Source organism: Musa acuminata, chromosome BXJ2-7, assembly GCF_036884655.1.
Source record: "Musa acuminata AAA Group cultivar baxijiao chromosome BXJ2-7, Cavendish_Baxijiao_AAA, whole genome shotgun sequence".
NCBI classification, from domain to species: domain Eukaryota; kingdom Viridiplantae; phylum Streptophyta; class Magnoliopsida; order Zingiberales; family Musaceae; genus Musa; species Musa acuminata.
This window is the reverse complement of record NC_088344.1, coordinates 31,078,159-31,098,609: the sequence shown is the minus strand read 5'-3', so window position 1 is coordinate 31,098,609 and position 20,451 is coordinate 31,078,159. Positions and strand designations below refer to the sequence as shown.

Here is a 20,451-nt window from a genome sequence, read left to right as displayed (position 1 = left end):
GACTACCGTTTAACTTACTGTAAATAACATTGACATCTTTAAAATATAAATATAATAGTACGAATATTAAGATATTTAAATATTTAATATTATAGGTTTCTAGACTGCCTTACTGTTTATCCTTCGTAAAAAAAAAATTAAAAAAAACAAATCGAATGACGATGACTTACCACTGAAAGACGCAAGGAAAACCTTCACATGTTCTCGACCACTCGAAGGAGAGAATTTCTTTGCCTTGTGCTTCCTCGTCATAATGAGTTCCTCGCGAACGTCGCCCACGGTAAGATGTTTCCCCTCCAAGGTGGTGTGGCGATTCTGACAAGAGCTTCGAGGAGTTCAACGCCAATACTATCATCCTCTTCCAAATGTCCATCATCAAGTACTGTTAGGATCATTTTATTTTCTGTATATTTATTAAATCTATTTAGTTCAATTAAAATCGGAACTCTATAAATAGAGATATAATCGATTCTTTTTGATTATTTATAAAAATATTATTTAATTTTTTTGACAAACCCTAAAAGATCGATCCTCCCATTTTCTCTTATTTCCTTTATGATAAACCTTAAGGTCTTATCAGCTAAGTTTTCATCCGAGGAAGCCCTAGATCATCTCCAATCATGCCATTGACACATGCATGCTTGTTTTCAAGACAAATGTTACTCAAGATCACCGAGTGTTACAATAATCCCCAGTGACGCAATACCACAACGAGGACTGAATTGATGAACACTATCACAAAGCTATAGAACTCTGTCCCTGCAAAACCTTCATGGCTTGAACCATTCAATGTAAAAAATAATTCAGATTCAAGAACTAATTGATGGATGTTGCAATAGCAAATTTATATCTTATAAGTTTAACAACATAATGGAATACATATCATAAAGCGCATTGAGTGCAAGTGGCAAAAGTCTCAAGGACTCTTGAAACTGTGGTTAATTGCAATAGCCTTGTTGTGCCTAAAACATGCAAAACTCAGCCATTAGTGTAACAGGAGTCAGTTTTGCTTAATCCACAGTAATCTGCTGCTTCAACGCTCCAAGCATCTCCATTATCCTGTTAGGAAGCAATGTCTTCATCAACTGCATCATAATCCTTCATACTTCCAGTGCTCAAGTTCTCCACTTCATCAATTTCGATATCGGCAACCTCATGTTGTTCGGACAAAGTGCTTGGCTGGCTTCCAAAACGCACTGCGAGTCTTTCAAGAAGTTCTTGACCATCGGCCGGGGAGAGCAAGATGCTCAGGTTTGTCTTGCCTTTCCAGCAAATTATAGCAATCGTCGAGGCATCTACCACAATGTCATCGGTAGTTCGATCACCTGTAACCAGAGGATGCCATAGTAGTATAAGACTGGGGTGGGGGGGGGGGGGGGCGGCATGTCCAGGAACAAGAATAGAAGATCAGTTCATTAAAGGATTACCTTCTTTCAGAATTATGACACAGCACCCTGATATCAAACTTGATACCTTGTCACCAAAACCAGCATCTACAAAATCTGCAAATTTTATGGTCCGGTACTGTAGAAGGTGCTGGAAGTCAGCTAAAGATGCACATAAGATCTGTTTGCTGATATATGGGAGCAGCAACGGCAATCCTTCTGATGACAACCGGAAAGAACAAGGTGATGATGCATCATTTAACTTTTGTCGCTCCTGTATTGATGGTAAGACAGAAAACCATGTAACATATGCTATAAGCATTACAAGGAACTTTAACATTAATACTTGATCAAACTAATGAAGCAAATATGTACATGTAGCAAATTTACTCGTGAGCTTATACTTTATTCTCAACACTAATGCGTTGCCCCTGTTGGACCTACTCTCTAGATAGAGGAACTAGACTAATTACTGGAGCTCAGATCAGGATTAAGTTGGATGGAGCAAAGAGATCAGGATTAAGTTGGCTTCATAGCTTCTCTATCAGATAGCAGCTACATGTGCATGTTAACACAAACTAATGGTGATATAAGAATAGTCACAGACTAAACTGAACTCATACAAAGAAAGCCAAAACTCTTTCTAACCAAGAAACCAGTACCAGGGCAAACACACTGCACTATAACGTGGTACAAAAAAATCATAAACATGAAGCAAGAATCATCTTCAAAATGACACACGGTGGCAAATTTATGCAGGCTTGCAAGTGTGAGTGCCTATATGAACAGGCAAAATTCATAATTAAGTAATCTCAATATGTTAATGCAACATCTCATGCACACTAACACTGGTTTCTCTGGAGTATAAACAAAATAGACAATTCACAGAGGGAAAAGGATCAAATTAGAGATTTAGCGAATTAATCAGTATTTCTGAAATGTCATGAAGAATTTATTATATATGTAATTCTAAAAGGAACAAAAGCATCTAAAAAGAATAGCACTTACAAAAATCTTAAGACCAACAGATGTTATCTTTAGTCGCTCTCCAATTTGGATATTTAGCTGTAGAATATTGTGAACTGACTTTGATATATAGTATATCCTCTTCACATGATTAGAATCACTATTCCGAGTCACAAGATGACCTTCAAGTGGAAATGATTCTGAGATGCCATAGAATGATCTTATACTATTAATAATTGTTTGATTTTTGAAGAATACAACAGGATCAATTCCTCTCCATTTGCCTTGAGTTTGTAACTTTCCCTTTACCTCCTTTATTTCAGCTGGGGCAATCTCCTTATTGTTTGACACTCCTGCTTCAACGAAAACTTCATCTTTGGTACATACAGCATCATTTACTGATATATCCGTAGATTGCTTGACTGCTATATCAACAGTAGAACCTGCTAAAGCAGCAGCATTGTTGTGCTCATCTTGAACATTAGATAAATTTATTTCTTGTTTAGGTTCATCATCGAGATTCTCACTGATCTTAGCTGAGGGATGGTGTCTACTTTCAGTTGATTGTCTTACAAGGTTAATCGGAAACACTGCAAGAAGAAACATTACTTCATTAAGCAATTTTTGAATAGCAATAAAGTGATAACAAAAAGAGGGAAGTACTAGTAATATTTTTTTGTACATAATGTGAAGCATAAGCAAATGCCAAAGCTTCAGATCCTTAGTTACCCTGCAATGGAGAAAGCTTCTGGAAAACAGCAATGAAAAAGGCTCCAGTATTTTGATCATGAGGCAGTATTCTCATGCAGTTTTCAAGTGGAAATCCAGAAATTTCCTCAGAATCACCATCAAGTTTTTCACTGGAGACGATTTTGCTGGAAACTTCCTCTGGTTTACTTTCAGCTTGGTAAGTGTCAGTTGGTGCTGCAATTTTTTCCAAATTTTCACACATGGTTTGGCACTGTGTACCTACATTTTCTGGATGACTCATTCTCTCACCTTTCTCTTCCCCAGAGTTACTTCCAACAATCTCTGTCTTCTTTTGAAGATCACCAGATATAACAGTCTCTCCATAACTTTGTCCAGAAGGAAACATACTTGGTAAAACCACATTCCTCCTGTACTTGGGTACATCTTTATAAGAAGCTAGCCAAAGACCTTTATCTTTTATCTGTAAACTTAGATGGAAAAAATGTCTAGTCTAAGAAGTTTTCAGCCAGCATAATAAAACAATTATTCAAAATCTTACAAAAAGCTTATCCAAAGCAAAAAAAGGAACTTAAAATGACAAAATAATTGAGAAGAAAAAAATTTATAACAGGAATCATGAATTTAAAAAAATCAAGTGGAGGCAATAAAAATATGAAATAGTCTGGTTTAGTAGGAATTACCATTAGGTAATTATGCCTATGAAAAATATATATGCACAATTGCTAGAAATACAAGACCATAGAAGATCGTAACAAGCAGGACTATTGACAACATTTTCCATCAGCTGAAAAAAAACCCAGTTTGTCCATTCAAATCATGGTGTTAAATACTCCCAACACAATTTTCCCATTCATATCTTCCTTAGATTTTCCATGTATATTTTATATGATTGTTTTGTCTCCAGTGTCAAGCACCATCACTATTAAATCGTTTTATAGGTTTCTGATTGCATATTTATTATGTCTATACAGCATCTACAAAGTAAAATTTTCTAAACATCACTCCAGAAGGTCGCATACATATCCTCATTCTTCCATATGTTCAAAATGTTTAGCCATTTTACTAATTTAACATGACCAATGCTAAGAACCTCCTTCACATTAACATAATCAAAATTCAATGACTCCATTTACAGAAATTTTCTAAATTTTCAGTGCAAAGCTAACCTTCCATGTTTTAAGACCAGGACGGCGGACCAACTCAGCTAGCTCATTGGAGACATTAAGAAGCTTAACTGATCCTCTACTCCTCCGAAGAACCTACATGAATATGAGAGGCAAATTTTCACATTTGGAATTTACAAGATGCAGTGCTAAATGAAACCAACATCATCAAAGCAATATCTAGACTTATTGGAATGAGATGCATGCAAATAAACAAGTATTGCAAGATATTGGAACTTGTTCATAAAGTACAGATACTTCTCACGAAATTATGATTCAGGCATTGAACAGATAGACTCCAGCCAGTTCCCACACCAACAAAGAAGGATGATAAAATAAGTGGTCACCATTATTAAGAGGCAAATCAAAAGGCATCATAGAGTACATCATGTGTTCTAAATACCCCTGCAATAGGTACCAGGAAAGGCAGGTGCAGCTATGCACAAGATTGTGCTCCATGGCCCCAGGGCTCTCACACATATTAGTACTCCTAAATCTTAGACTAGTCATGTATTAATTACCAAAAAGGTAGTATAGAATGCTCAAAAAAATTATTGAAGAAAATGATCTTAGAATAGGGTGTGAAAGATTTAATGCATAGAGGAAGAAAAAAAACTAAACCGGGTTCTGATCATGTCCCTTATCTAACCTCTCAATCATACATCAAAATGAAAGGAATTCCTTAGTTTTTTACGATAAGAAAAATTGTCGCTGTAATTAGTATTTCAGTTTCTACACATGAAAATTTCTGTAATGATCATTATGGTACATGTTATATCCAAGAAACACAGTTGCTTCAAAGATGTTAAATACCGGTCTAATGCTATCGTATCAGTATGGTACTGAGATATCGTGTAGCATACCAACATGTAACACTTAGTATTGCTGAATAAAATAATAAAAACTTAAAAAGAATGGCAGACAAATTTCTGGCAAACTGGTTTGTTACCCATACTTGATCAGATCGATAGACACCAGTTGGTAAATATGGTCCAACTGGTAGTTCAAAGTTCAAACCATGATTGATTCTTTAATGATTGTAAATAAATAAAATTTAATGATTGCAAATAAATAAAACACCATCAACATACATGAGCAAAGATAAACACTACCTTCCTGTAAGTTAAAAAGCTGACTAATGAACATATACAACATGATAAGACACAAAGGTGGATAACTTAAAATCACTAATAATATATATCAAATAACCTCCGCTACAACAGCCTCATTTTCAACTGGATTCATTGAGCAGGTAGAATAAACCATTTTTCCACCCACTTTAAGTAAAGCTATGCCTGCAATGAAAAACAGAATAGTTCCAGAAGCCTATTAAATGACTTTGAGAAATCTCTAGTCTAGTGAAAGGCTGTCAATATTTGTAACAAATTATAGATCTCTTACAATGAATAACCATTGTATGTACAAAAGTATTACAAGAATGAAAAGCTCAAGATAATTGCAAATTCAAAGCATGATTGGACAGTAAGCTAAATGAGTTACAGAAAGTGGATTAAAGCAGAGAAATTCATATATATCATCTTAGTACTAGTGTATAATATGCTGAATAAGAAAAATCCAAGTTTGAAAGAAGTCACTAGTGTTGCTAGAAACCAAGGTTATAAATTTCGAATGATACCACTCATACCGGGCGGTACATACCGGTTCGCCACCAGACTAGAATGTGGACCGCCCATTACCAAGCGAAACGCTTGATATGGTCTCGTATCAAGCGGTAATGGTCGAAATTTCGACCGTTACAACCCGAAACATGCCGGTAACGATCGATTTCAACCGTGACCACCCGCTACCGGACAGTATCAGCTTGGCTGCGGTGAGGGAAGAAGAAACATCAAGGGAGAAGGAAAAAGAAAGAGAGAGTATTCGAAGAAGAGGGAGAATCGGGAGAACCTCGACGCATCCTAATCCGACACCGCCCACCCTCAATGATTCCCGATCCAGGAGGTCACGGCCAGGCGACAGCTAGAGCAGCAGAAGAGGTGGTCTCCTTTGTCGCTTCGTCTGCGATTCTGCGGCTTCTTCGCCGCGTTCTTCGTTGAAGGCCGGAGACGTCGGCGGCCTTTGATGTCTTCGACGCCTTCTTCATCTAACGTTGTAGATGAGGACATAAAGGAGACCACATTCTTTTCCTCGTCTGAGGCAATGACGAGAAGAGGAGGCGACATTGTCGAGGTAACATACACCTCCTTTTCAGATTTTTTATATTTTTTTATAAAAATATATTTTTATATTATATTATATTATATTATATATATATATATATATATATATATATATATATGTATTGTACCGAGCAAAGCTCGATACACCGATACTCCCGTACCATACCGAGCAAAGCCCGATACTCCGGTATGATACGAAATTTCAATCCTTGCTAGAAACTATCTTACAACGAAAGTGGGTCTCCAATCACTTTTATAGAGCAGGGCAAAGAGGTTAAAAGCATTCATCCATCATGTTGCATGGCTGCTCTAATAGAAATGTTATCTCCTTTCTGAAAAAATTTTCATAATTGACTGAAAACATTTGATACATGCATAATAAAAGAACTCAATTACATGAACCAATCTCAAATTCGCAGCACACAACTCCAAAGGTTTGAAATCACTTCAAATATGCCTATGTTTTACATTTAAACTACAGAAATCAACAGGCATTGACACCCCCTCCTGATAGAAGCTATACAAGCAAAGGAAAAAGAACCAATCATCCTTGATCTCGGTATTCTAATCTCTCACTCAGAAGGTTACCTATCCTGACAAAATTGATATATTCCAACAATTGAAACTATTGATATTTGCATTTTACAAACACAGGCAGGCAGATGAATATAGAAATAAAGATTGAGAGTTCTAACACACATCAAGAACATGCTAATATCTAAAATAATAAATAATAATGTCTACAAACAAAATAACAGTTGTAATTTATCACCAGTAAGTCAAAACCTAAAGAAAATCCACAACACAAAATTTTGAACGCTCACTAAGACAAATTGACACAATAAATTTATTGTTATAGGGTTGTTACCACGCATTGCAATCTCAACTTGAAGGCGATGAAGCCCAGAACCCATTCCTGCATTCCTGTATGTACCCATGCCTAATAAAGAAACTGGAAGAAGAACAATCAAATACTGAGGAAAAAAATTCAGAGCTGACCATTTCCTCCAGATATCAGGAGCCTTCCGAAGCGTGCCATCGCCACTGCAAGGAACATCACACAAAACACGATCGAACTGCAAATTACTTTTACTAAGCTCTTCCTCTCCTTTAAAAATCTCCTCATGGTCCTTCATGAAAGAACAAGTAGGGAAATGTTGTGCTTCATGATTTGTTACTACCAAGTTGGCAGTGCACATCCTTTTTGTTTGATGGATAAGAAGATTGCATCTTTGAACATCAACATCATTAGCTATCACCTGTATTATCAAGCAAAGGTGATTCTGATCAGTATAGGTATCCTAACATCGAATTCAATATGGCTATTTATTAAAAAAATCAAGAAAAAATAAATAGGCAGGAGGTAATGGAAACTACCAGTCCATTTGGAAGTAGTCCAGGTTTGATTGATTGATGTATCATTTCAAGTAACTGGAAAGTTTTAGATCCCGGAGCTGCACACACTGCACCATGCAAAAAGTAAAGAAAATGCTAAGCTGGCCGCATTAAGCAAGCTAAATTACAAGTACATAATATTTCAAAATAGAAACTTGATGATGACTACCATCAGACTGAAAAACATAATTTAAGTTCTGACAGAAAATTTTACAAGCCCAAGATATCAAAGAGACAGACTGGATATATTTTCAGCCATGCCACATGTTGAAGTTTACATGAGATCACTACCCTTCAGATGCCACTTCTTAGGGGTAAAAAGTTAATTCCATAAGAGGATTCAAGATGACAAATTAAAGGACTCAGTATAAGAGAAGAATAAACTTCATCAAGGCTTAATCTAGAAGTATAATGTAAATAAAAAAAGAAAGCTTACTTTCATATTGTTATACAAAATAATAAAATACAGTAAAAGAGTTACATGGTTTTTCATGAGGGCAATCAAGTATTTGTGGTTATGGCATGACCTTGAAATAATAATAACACAATCAGTACTTACATAAAAACTTGATATAAAATTTAAAGTTAAGAATTGTGCTTCCTAAGACAATGTATATAAGAACCCTGATGAATTTGCAAAATAATAATTAACAAGTACAAGCAGGGAAGTAAAAGAGCAATTAACATACTGTCAAGGACATGGTGATCTGGATGCACATCCAAAAATAATGGAGGTACCTGTATTGATATTGTATTTAATTATACTTCAGGAATTGCTAACATAACCACATATGCATCAAATGCAAAATACAAACAAGCAAAAGTAACCACCATGCTAACAGCTTCCTGCCTTGTTATGTTTCCAACCTCATTCTCCTGCTTTAGAAACTCATGGAACCTGGAATTCAACAAAGATTTATGATATGATAAAGGTAATCATAGAACCAAGAAACTAGCCAACTACCGCCAATTTATTTATTCAATGAAAAAAAAAAGCACAGGATTCATAAGTTGTGAATAAATAAATCTTCTCTTACTTAGCAATCAAGGGTTATTTATCAGCAAAGACATTCAGAATTTTTCAAATAAATTGAACATTTTATAGTTTTATGGTATTATGGTTAGCATATACATTTAACATTCTCTCAATCCATTCAAAGGAATTTATGTATGTAATACTGATGCATATCATTTAGTATGCACTATGTGATACATAAATAATAGGTACAAGCTGCTGACACAGGGTAATGCCAGAATCTTTTTTTTTTCGTGCTTTTACTCACAAGTACAGGAAACAAAAAGAACCAGATTCTCAGATATAAAAATGACCTGCCAGTATGTAAGAAATAAAACACATTGCATAAGAAATTTTATGTGCAAGCTATGTCCTATTTCTTATTGTTATGCTGACTACAGCATATCTTAGTCCTTCTGGTGATACCGACAGCTATGATTGTGCAAACCATGAAGGTTCAAGATTAACTTACCATGAATAAAATAATATGATCCGAGATTTAGAGGAGTCTTTTTTGCCTCCTAAACTCGTAAAAGAATCTGGTACTGATGGTCTTAGTTGAAACAGTTTGCAAATCAATTCAACTAAGACCTTAGCAGATTAGGTGCTTTTACATATGTTTCCACATTGTGATAACAGACAATGGCTCAGCCCAGAGGATTACAATAAGTTATATATTATTTTTTTAATTAGTTAAAATATATTTTCTTCATTCTTTGTTATTAGATCCTTATTCCCCATAATGTTTCCTCAACATTTCAATTTATAACCTCGCATAAGTCACAATTCATGTTCAACATACTATACCTTGTTTTATGTCAGAAGTAGTTGTCAAATCTGTTTATATGACAACTTACAACTAAAGATTTTCTTGGCCTTGCATAGGCCATGTAAGAAATAATTGCCATTGATGTGTTTGGCATTGCTCATTATATGTCTCACTTCTTTCTACATGCTGACCATGCAGTATTAAGCCTTTGAGTGTTATTGTCAACTGATTTGCACCTTATATATGTCTTCATCCATCAGACCCAGGTTCCTTTACATTTTCAATATACAAGGAGATTCCCGAAAACCTTGAAGCATATCACTGACGGTCTTGCATATCACTTTGTAAGCAATAAGGTTTAATAGAAGCTAAATATTTTTCTCCTTCGTGTCAACCACCTTTGCTTGATAACACACCAATGAAATTATAAGTTGACACTATTGTGAATTTAACCATGTCATAACCCTGTTGTTATTTAGATTTCCTGCACAACTCGGAACTAATAGCCTTATAACCAACAGTTGGTCATATTTATCATAACCAGAACTGAAGACTAGTCTGCAGTAAAGCAGAAATGTGTTTTTCATCCAGCAGCTTCATCAATTCTTGGCACCAAAAATAGGAGTTTGATCACAAGAAACAAACTGTGACAAGTTAAAGGCTAATCTTTTAGTCTTAATTTCTTGATCCTATTCTAATGAGCATGCTCTAACACAAAGTTCTGTGATAATCCTCTGACCTTTACGAAGTTATATGGCTCCAGTACCTCACAATTTTTTTATTAAATATATACCACCAATCTCAAATTACTGTACCAAAGGGCTTGCAGCAGTGAGTTGCAAAACCAATATTGAGCCACAATTACTACAGCAGCATGTGACTTGTGAAATTCTATTCAAGATTTTAATTGTATGATGCAATCTACAGCTAGTATGGTCTTAGCATAATTGAGAGCTAATCAAGTTATAATGCAAGATATTGCGGTAAGTTGAAGATAGTCATCCACTTGGCTCGATTCATGCCAAAGAAAGATTAGTGATTCAAATGAAAAAGCTCAACTCTATCAAGTATATTTTGAACAAGACAGATCTATGGATTCATACATTGAAACCGTTTCCCTTTGTTCTAACTTGAAGAATCATTTGTGCTTCAAAAAAATATGCTTTTACAATCAGTCTGAAGTTATCATTCCTAAACAAAATGTTTTACTAATAAGCAAACGCCACTTCTCCTATTATTCAGAATCTACCAATTATCTATCATATGAACAGTTTGTTGTGCTGACAAAAAGTTTGTAAAACAAAACAATAAAACATTAATGTGTACAGTGTACATTCAAGCCTCTCGTATGCATTATGAACATAAAGATCAAGTCATATAGATATTCATCCATGGAAATAACTTCTTGTTCATTTTGCCTCAAAAAAAGGATTCTTTTAGTGCTTATAGTTAACGTCTGTTCACCAAAACTCAAAAGATTTAGAAAGACGACCTCTCAAGTGTTTGGTTTTTCCTAAGTTGCATCCTCGAGAAATTCATGTGCCAGGCGAGTTTCCCTGGATACCAAGGCAAAGGTCTAATAGCTTCCATTTCACACACATCATTAACCTGTCAACAATAAGAAAGACAGAAAGAACCAAGAAAAATGAGATGTGAACGGATAAATTAGCATAAGTATTAAGCAATAAAAAAGACATTATGGATACCTCAGCTTTCAGAGATTGTATGAAGTCATTTTCCAACTGCAGCATGATATCCTTACAGAACTGGCCACTGTATAAAGTTAGTGCATTAGAATTCCAGTTAATAATCTTAGCAGTCAAAAGAACTAAATGTATAAGACATAATGTGGTCAACACGAAGAAAGAAATAGGGAACTTAAGGAGTAACCAGAAATAAATTCAAAATCACATGCAAATTTCCGGCCTGCAGAAGACTAAGCACATATCTAGTACAAGACGTACAAGATACAGGATACATCCACAACAAAGCCTATATCACCCAGTCCAGGACAAATTTTTTCGTTTTTTCTATGTTTTCAGACTTCTTTCTGAAAATCGTACCGGGATACCAATAATTCGTACACCGATATGGACCAGTATGGTACTGATCCATGTACTAACCAACATGGTACCGATACATGAAATTGTAAATCTTGCTTTGGAGTTTGGACAAATACTCAATGTTGGTTCAACAAAAACTTAATTGAGGGGAAAAAATTATCGGGGATAAGGGTCTAATGGCAAAAGAATGAAGAAAACATATTGTACATAAAGCAAAAAATAAGATATAGCAAACTATCTACAATGTGGTAGCACATGCTAAGCATGTGTTAGCAGACTCGTATATAATTAGGGTGCTAACTAGAGAGATATGGTAACCACGCATACTCAATATACTGAAAACAAAGAATATCACCAAAATCTTGGAATCAAGCTTTTAAAGAAATTGCAAACCACACTATTGCTAATGTGACACGATGACAAAACAAGCTTTTAATAACAATATCACAAATGACAAAACAAGACAATGGTGACCACAATGCTTCCACCACATATTTGGGTTTGGAACAGACCAATAAGACAGATAAAAGAAGCCAGCTTCTATTACCTAAGGATATTGCAGTTACACGTATAAATGTGCAACTGTGGTGTAAAAAATAACAATGAGAAAGTACCTCAGATTTATTCTAAATGCAGCTGGTAGTGGCTTCCGGAGGACACAAATGAATTCTTCCCACTCATCCTCCGGTACAATACCTTGCTCCTATAACAAATATAAAACTATGACAATTAATGTGGATTGGATGTAGATATCAACAAGAAGTTACACTTGTTTAATAAACAACTAACTGATCTATATGACTAGCAGCAAAACACTTATAACACAAATACAACATTTTGAAGTTTCATATTCAGCACTGCTAGTTGACATTACATATAACCATGTCATACAAAAGCACAATTGTTTTAATTTAGTGTTACAATTTTGAGTACAAGGTCACAGTCATGTGATCAGGGTGTGATGATTCACTCTTACCAATATGAGTAACTTATTCCTATCAGCACATAAAATGTGTTTTGCTGCACTGACCATTACATACTGGTCAACTTAAGAACTAGTCCAAGATTAAGACATGTATGAAACTATGTTTCAAGTACACAATTAAAATTAGATAAAATAATACACACTTGAAAGATTGCATATATGCATATTCAATATGTCCAGAGGTATATTTGAAATTCTAGACAATTTCAGTGGAATATGAAAGTTCAGAATTTGACAGAGCTATTTAAACAATCCTACAATCTCCTCAACTTCAAACATGCAATCCTACAATCCCTTCAACTTCAAACATGATTTGGCTTTAAGTTATCTTGAAAACTCAAGCGGTATGACCAAATGACAATTTTTTTATTAAAAAAGAAGAATAACGAACATGGTTGGACATTCTTGATATTGTCATAGCAAAATATTCTGGAACCATCTTGAACTACACGTGAAGCTCAACTTGCAAGATCCATAGCAATTCCAGCATAAATTATCATTAAGGATCCCAACCTGAATAAAAGCACACTATAACAGAGTTTGTAAATGAATACTCTGTTGGCAAGAAATTAGACTCTGTAGCCATAATGTGAAAAATAAACACATAAATCATTATATTTCCTTGTTCAATAAAAACAAAGATCTAAGCTTTTAAGTTTTACGATCATAGATATATCAAGTATTATGATGGACAAATCACACTGTACCATGAGATTCAAACTGGTATCTTAATTCAGAAAGGAAAAACTTGGTGCATGAAAAAAAAAAAGAGCGATGTTTTAAAGATAAGAGAAAATTATTCAAGCACTGTCATATGCCAAATCTTAAGGAAAATAGTTCTATTGTAGAATAGAAATACCACTGCAACCACTATATTTGATCAGCACTTTAGCTTCACCTTTTTAACATATGCACTTCCTCAATTTATCCTATGTGCTTTATCAAGTTCACAAAACCAAACTGAGATTAGGATTGGCCTGCAATACAATCGAGCTTAAGAGAATATGCCAAATGACAGTTGGGAAGATCAAAATCCAGCGGGAGAATATATTAAACATATATACTATATTATTCAACCGAATATAACTTGCCTATAAATTAAAAAAAAACTTGTAAAATCTTTTTTAAAGAAACTCTCAGAAGGTACATTTTTTTGGCATGTGCACACCTACTTTAGTCCTACAAGATTTTGAAAATTCATTTTACAATCTACTTTAGTCTCATGAGATTTAAAAAAAAATCCCTAGTCCTCACTGAATTACAACATAAATTCTTATATTGAAAATTAGTGGTATATTTTACAAATACAGTAAGGTTTCCTTTAATTCTTTCAATTTTTAATTACTAACTTTTTGAGCCATTAATAAAAACAAACTCGTACCATAAAAAAAATGAACATTAAAAAATATTAATTAAATACGTAAGGGTTTCATTAATCATTAAAAACCAAAGCCAAACAAAAATTATAAAAAAGTATACCTAGGATTTCAAAATCCCAACCAACTGTTATTAATTAGGCTCTATCTGAATCACATAAGGATTATTTTTGTAGGAATCTTTTCTATACGTCCATGGGAACTCTCAGTCTTCATGCCTTATCTTCTTATTCCCTCTTTCTTCTCATTTCTACCATAGTTTGGGAGGGAAAACCAATCCCATTGGACTAAATATGTCGACTGTCATGGGCTATGAAATTGACCCCACAATGCATGTGAAGAGGTTAAACTAGCAGGTAAATTTACTATCTACTTCTTTTTTTCTCTCTCAACTCTACCATAGTTCAAGACAATGGATCCCACTAGATTAGTGAGGTAAGATCATCATGGGCTCTGAGGTTGACTCCACAACGCAGGTGAAAAGTTAAAGCTTGAAGGTAAATCCTGAATTACCTTTACAATTTTATAAGATGTATAATATATTAAAAGAAAAACAAACTATTTGTCAGATGGATTACAATGAAACAGTGATATTCATAAGAAAAGAAAGTTTGGGTGTGAATTTTTTCTCTGTTTCCCTGTTAATTAGGTTATGACTCCAGCAGTGGTTTTCTTTAAAACAGCAACTTTTTTCCTGTTTGGTTTTCTATATAGTTAATATTAAGCTATAATGGAAAAGGGTTTTAAGAAATTATAGAGATCTTAGAATAACGTTTGGTTTTATGTACAATAATTTTAAACTATAATAGAAAAGGGTTCTAAAAAACTATTGAGATACTAGAATAATTCTTCGAGAGGACATCCTAATTCTAAAATCAATTTTTTATAGAAATTATGTTTATTTTAACTTGTCATAACTATATTTTTCTTTGACCGAATTTTCTTTTGAGACATATAATTTGGGCTTTTTCCCTTCGTGTGCATCATTGCATAGAATTTAGCTTGTATATAATTATGCATATACGATAAGCTATAATACGTCATAGCAATTAACAACCAGACTGCTGCTAAGACTTAGGTATCAAAATATTTACCCCTCCATCATTATGATCATTCTGGTCGAATATTTTGTAAACAAAACAAATTCCATATAGCATTATCAAATATGCGCAGGCAGAGAGGTTCAAAAGATAAATTGCAAATGTTTTTATCGTTACAGTAGTAGCACCGTCAAACCACAACATATAATAATGCATTCAAAAAATTTAACCAGAGGCTATCCCTTGCATTTTGTCACATATTGAGCATTCTTGAAGTGTAGGTTTGCTACAAATGCACAAAGAAATTGTATATGTTCTATGCCTTAGGAACAAAGTGATCTGCAAATGAACGTGATTAGAGAGAAACACATCTGCCACAACTGAAAGCATATTAGAAGAACGAAGAATCTTGATTGGCAAAATCTGAAAGGACACAGAAACATATCGTCAACAGGGGAGGACGGGGACGGGACGAGACCTTGTAGTACTCCTCGAATCCGGGGTTCTGGGTGGCGAAAGGCTGCCAGGTGGGGTTGGACTCGCCCTCGGCCGAGGGGTCATCGGACCGGCTCTGCTTGGTCTCGTGCTTCCATACGTTCTCCCGGCTCTGCTTGAAGTGCCGCCGCTGCGTCCGGCCGCGCTTGCGCCCGCCGCCCATTGCCGCCGTGCACCGATCAGCCCGGTCGCTCCCAACCCCGGTGGCGGCGGATGTGGTGCAGTCCCTAAGGGCTTGTCACTCGATGGACGTTTCCACTTCCCTATCCCCTCGTTTCGGGGTTTTAAGCCCTCACATCACGCGCCAGTCGAGCCGGTTTAGCCTGACCGGTCGAAACGTTGCGCACGGATTGGGTTCATCGGTGAGCCTAAATTAAATTAACCGAACCCTTATAATATAAAATTAGTCTCAAATTGAGTTCGGAGTTGGCTAAATTAATCGGTTTCGATTCGGATTAGCCTCAAAAAATCGATACCCATGTGATTCCTGCATGGTCACTGAAAACACTTAACCGCATAAAGGCGTCATAATAGGAATAAAAACATAATATATTTCTTAGCAGAAAGGTCAGCATTTTTAAGTCAATATTCCTTTTTAATCTCGAGTGTTCTCCATGTTGTGCTTCGTGTTAATCACTTCGGCTGCCGAGCTATTTTAATAGGGGAATAAGTATTTTTTCCCCTCGTAGACTTTATTAAGTACTAATCAAACAAAAACTTAAATCCCGGAAACCCGCGGCATCCACTCTGGACGGATGATTCTGAGTAGATGTGGGTTCCGCAAGTGGGTCCCTGGTCATTCCCAATTGTCGGAGGGTAGCAAAGCGAGTATTGTAATTGTACGCAAAGCATTTTGAAAAAGGAGGTCAATTGGTAGGACCGCGAACAAGCAGGTAAAGCATTATGTACCTTTTAAGGTGGACGTACCTCCAGAGGGAACTGTGGCGCGCCTCCACTGTCGTTCCATCTGGGCCCCGCAATATTCGCCAGTAACGTCACGGGTAGACGAATCGTTAAATTGTGAATTTAGACCAAAAAAGGTTCGTCTTCGCAAATAAAACCGCCCATTTTTCTCCGCTTCTTCCAGTTCTTCCATTTCCTCGAAAAAAGGTCTTTGAATTCTCTCCGGCGAGCGGGCGGCGGCGATGGCAGTGGGGAGGGAAGAGAGTGTGTACATGGCGAAGCTGGCAGAGCAGGCGGAGCGTTACGAGGAGATGGTGGAGTACATGGAGAAGGTCGCCGGTGCGGCGGGGGAGGGGGAGGAGCTCACGGTGGAGGAGCGCAACCTCCTCTCCGTCGCCTACAAGAACGTCATCGGCGCCCGCCGCGCGTCTTGGCGGATCGTCTCCTCCATCGAGCAGAAGGAGGAGGGCCGCGGAAACCACGACCACGTTGCCGCCATCCGCGGCTACCGCTCTCGGATCGAGTCCGAGCTCGACTCCATCTGTGGCGGCATCCTCCGCCTCCTCGATGCCCGCCTCATCCCCGTCGCCGCCGCCGCCGACTCCAAGGTCTTCTACCTGAAGATGAAGGGTGACTATTACCGCTACCTGGCCGAATTTAAGACCGGATCTGAGCGCAAAGACGCTGCCGAGAACACCTTCTCCGCCTACAAGGCTGCTCAGGTTCCGATCCCTCCACCCTAGATCTGCTTGAACCCACTCCATCTTTTTCTGGCGTCGGGATTTTGGGTCGGACTAGTAGCTCGCCTCGTACTTGATCTTAACAAAGGCTATAATTTTTTGATCGCGATGTAGTGTGTCGTCGTCTTTAATGGGATTCTGATTTTGGAGTTGATTGGATCTGGCAGGACGTTGCGTTAGCAGAGTTGGCAGCTACGCATCCGATCCGGCTGGGTTTAGCGCTGAATTTTTCTGTGTTCTACTACGAGATCTTGAATTCACCGGACAAGGCTTGTGATCTCGCCAAGCAGGTAAGTCATCAGGAGCTAGTTGCTATTTTCTCTACTCAATGGGAAACTTTGTGGTCAAGGTGTTCAATTTTCATCGTCCAAATTTTGATTTGTAGCTCTTATTGGAACTCTTCCTTTTTCCCTGTATTGGGTTGGATTTGTAGTTGAAATTAGAACCGCTAGATATTTCCCTGATAAGGTAGCTCATGCTGATTCCTGGAGTTGTTGACGAGCTTGATACAAGTTCCTCCTGCAAGTGCTTCACTCCATAGTTCCGAAACATTTAATTCTGTTATAGATCAGTGCTGACATATTCAAAGACTTATCAATAGCAGAGTTGAAGTTTGTGGATGTAGCTACATCACATGCAAGTCTCTGAGAGTAGTAGACATTCACCATCTTCTTCTATGGTTCTTGATATCTTAAACATTCAAAGATTTCTCTTGACACTCCTCTCTATCTTCTAATGTTGGTCTCATTGTTTCATTGTTAGCCAAGGTATGAGTAGCATTAATTTACTAAACGTACACAAGTTGAGAAATGTTATATGTGTTCTCTGTGATTGATAAGTCTTGTTAGTAGATTCACCCTTTTATTACCTTTTTCTTTTTTGTCTTTTTCATCATCATTCCTTTTGGATTTATTTAGTCATTGTTACATGGGATCTCATATCCACATCCACAAATCTGCCTAATAAGTATGTCTGATATTTGCAATTTGATACATATCAGACTCTTTAGTTATTTGTATTCCTATATAAATCTTCATAACAATATCAAAAATGGATCCTCGTATTCATAGCTTCTTATGAACTTAATTTCCAATGCTCATATTCTCATGTATCCTTCATGTGTATCATATTTTTTACTACTCCGGTGTGACCTCATATCACCATATTTTCTCTTGCTGGGTTAGATATTTGGATACGCATCCATATTGCATTTCCATGCTCTCTTGATGCAAGACTGGTTCAACAATAGAATAAATAGTTCTCTTATGTAACTTTGGAGGTTCTTTGCTAGTGGCTTGGTTTTCGCTCTAGCGCAGTCTATGTTACTGGAAAATGCTTCAAAGGTAGCAACTTGTGTTCCAGACTTCATGTTCTAGATAATCGATCATTTGCAACAATCCGGAACCTGGAAACCAACACTTCAACAAGCCTAATATAATAGGAGACACATTGGGGAAAGGAAAAAGAGATGAAGTATACATGTATGACATTAAAAGGGAAAACAGATACACAACAGGATTAGTATAGACCGAAAAAAACTCTGTATACATGTATATCATTATTGGTGTTTGGTAGGGTGTTTTCGATGCTCTAGATAGTCAAAGAAGTCTACCTTTGCCATATGATATACTAAGATTAGAAATATCTCATGTTTCTGATTTCATTCCATATGTTAGAGTGATCCTGCTTTAGTAATCATTGGCTTAACTCTCTGATTTGAGTTCCATTGTATCTAAGGAGACATTGGCTTATTTTTGCCATTTCTCTATGCAGCACTCCGAGTTGATTATCTTTTATTCTTTTGTGATGTGTTTCTGTCCCAATTTGTTCCGAGGCAAATTTCCTCACTCGGACATTACTGGTGTTTCGAACAAATTATTCTTACAATGAATCTCTCCTTATTCAATCTTTAGGCTTTTGATGAAGCAATTTCTGAGTTGGATACTCTGGGAGAGGAATCATACAAGGATAGCACTCTAATCATGCAGCTTCTACGTGACAACCTTACCTTGTGGACTTCTGACATGCAGGTCTTATATATGCTTTGATAGATTTTGTTACCCTTTCATTTAACTGTCATTACTCAAAAACGTTTTGCCTGTATGACACCATACTTGTCGCTAAAATCTTTATAGGAGGACGGCCTAGATGAGATCAGAGAAGCAAGTAAACTCGAAGACGGTGATGAGCATTAGAATGTTTGGATGGGTATGTGCTCTGCTATTTTCAGGTTGCATGCAATGTCGGAGTGCGGGCATTGTTACTAATGTCGTTTATGATACTAAACATCCTTCGTCAAGTCGTCGTCTTCTTCAACTTGTTTTATTTTCTAGCATCTATATGTTTGTAGGCTTGCAGCAGTTGTGTTTACATTTTGAAACGCTATCTCTGAATGCTTGGCATAAGTTGCTCCTCGTTGGATATGATCTAATGGCTGCATTTCACATTGTAATGATAAACTTCCTGTGGTCATCTGCTCCAGCTGTTGTTGCTTCAATTCCATGAAGCATGTTCATGTGGTTTATGACAGATTAGGATGTTGTGAAGGTTTGCATGTCTATGAACAGCTTCTAAACTTGAATCGACCGATCCACAATATCAATTCTAAACTCCTGTGTCGATTTGTTATGTTAGAATTACTTGTATTAACCAAAATATTCATCCTTTTCTTATGTTCATTCATATGAATCAGAATTTTTTAATTAAGACATTTTGTTTATGCATTATTGTACAATTAATGTACTGTCATTTTATGTAATAATTTTTTTATTTTAGCAAAAATCGGTGTCTTATTTCGTATTTTTCTTCTCTAAAATTCGTATATATCATTTTCATATAGCAAGTATGTTGAGATTTCATAATTTAATCTTATAAATGTTTACATATTCTACAAGCTTATTTTACATTTAAAATTTATAATAATCTAATGATAGTGTACCAAATTTAAAATATCGAAGATATGAACTTAATTATGGATGATAAAATTCTGGATCAAATCTCATCTTCACTCTGTATTATTGTTTACACTCTTTTCCTGGCGAGGACGAGAGAATCCATGTCGCGTTGGAATTGTGTGTCTGCCTCTTGCGAAACAGGAACAGAAAGATGAGCGGAGGAGGAGCTCATGCTCAGTGCATTGGTAGAACACGTAACCTGAGCGGGGCTCGTGCTCAGAAGCCGCAGAACTCGAAACGATTGGGCTGGCCGGGGAGGCCGCCCTCCCGGCAGCCGGCGTCGCAAGCACGGGCGCACTCCTCCTTGGTGG

The 20,451-nt window shown here is 36.6% G+C and overlaps 2 protein-coding genes across 3 annotated transcripts; one reads left to right on the top strand and one right to left on the bottom strand.

Annotated features, from left to right (window-relative positions):
• Positions 1–826: 826 nt before the first annotated feature.
• On the bottom strand, positions 827–15,789 carry LOC135584442 (uncharacterized). 2 transcript variants are annotated; one of them, XM_065117929.1, is made up of 15 exons: positions 15,527–15,789; positions 12,262–12,350; positions 11,291–11,357; positions 11,077–11,192; positions 8,632–8,698; positions 8,490–8,538; positions 7,783–7,868; positions 7,405–7,664; positions 7,274–7,329; positions 5,435–5,520; positions 4,229–4,321; positions 3,081–3,522; positions 2,394–2,941; positions 1,428–1,659; positions 827–1,325 (listed from the first exon to the last, which is right to left on the bottom strand). In XM_065117929.1, exons 1-15 carry the CDS (start codon positions 15,704–15,706, stop codon positions 1,063–1,065), a joined length of 2,634 nt encoding a protein of 877 aa, XP_064974001.1. In that variant the 5' UTR covers positions 15,707–15,789; the 3' UTR covers positions 827–1,062. The 2 variants fall into 2 exon arrangements, with proteins under 2 accessions (XP_064974001.1, XP_064974003.1); XM_065117931.1 differs by lacking the exon at positions 12,262–12,350 and having other exon boundaries at positions 15,527–15,745.
• An 816-nt stretch (positions 15,790–16,605) lies between these two features.
• Positions 16,606–19,609, top strand: LOC135617567 (14-3-3-like protein 16R). Its single transcript, XM_065117928.1, has 4 exons — positions 16,606–17,168; positions 17,354–17,476; positions 19,100–19,216; positions 19,322–19,609. The coding sequence occupies exons 1-4, from the start codon at positions 16,689–16,691 to the stop codon at positions 19,379–19,381; spliced, it is 780 nt and encodes a 259-aa protein (XP_064974000.1). The 5' UTR covers positions 16,606–16,688; the 3' UTR covers positions 19,382–19,609.
• Positions 19,610–20,451: the final 842 nt, after the last annotated feature.

Excerpts from the sequence above, each read along its gene's own strand:
- LOC135584442 (XM_065117929.1), bottom strand. The coding sequence starts at position 15,706 with ATGGGCGGCGGGCGCAAGCGCGGCCGGACGCAGCGGCGGCACTTCAAG. Across the intron at positions 7,330-7,404 it reads CCTGATATCTGGAGGAAATG|GAATGCAGGAATGGGTTCTG; the intron begins GTCAGCTCTGAA and ends GGGTACATACAG. Across the intron at positions 1,660-2,393 it reads CTGTTGGTCTTAAGATTTTT|GAGCGACAAAAGTTAAATGA; the intron begins GTAAGTGCTATT and ends CCATCAATACAG.
- LOC135617567 (XM_065117928.1), top strand. The coding sequence starts at position 16,689 with ATGGCAGTGGGGAGGGAAGAGAGTGTGTACATGGCGAAGCTGGCAGAG. Across the intron at positions 17,477-19,099 it reads CTTGTGATCTCGCCAAGCAG|GCTTTTGATGAAGCAATTTC; the intron begins GTAAGTCATCAG and ends TTCAATCTTTAG. Across the intron at positions 19,217-19,321 it reads TGTGGACTTCTGACATGCAG|GAGGACGGCCTAGATGAGAT; the intron begins GTCTTATATATG and ends AAATCTTTATAG.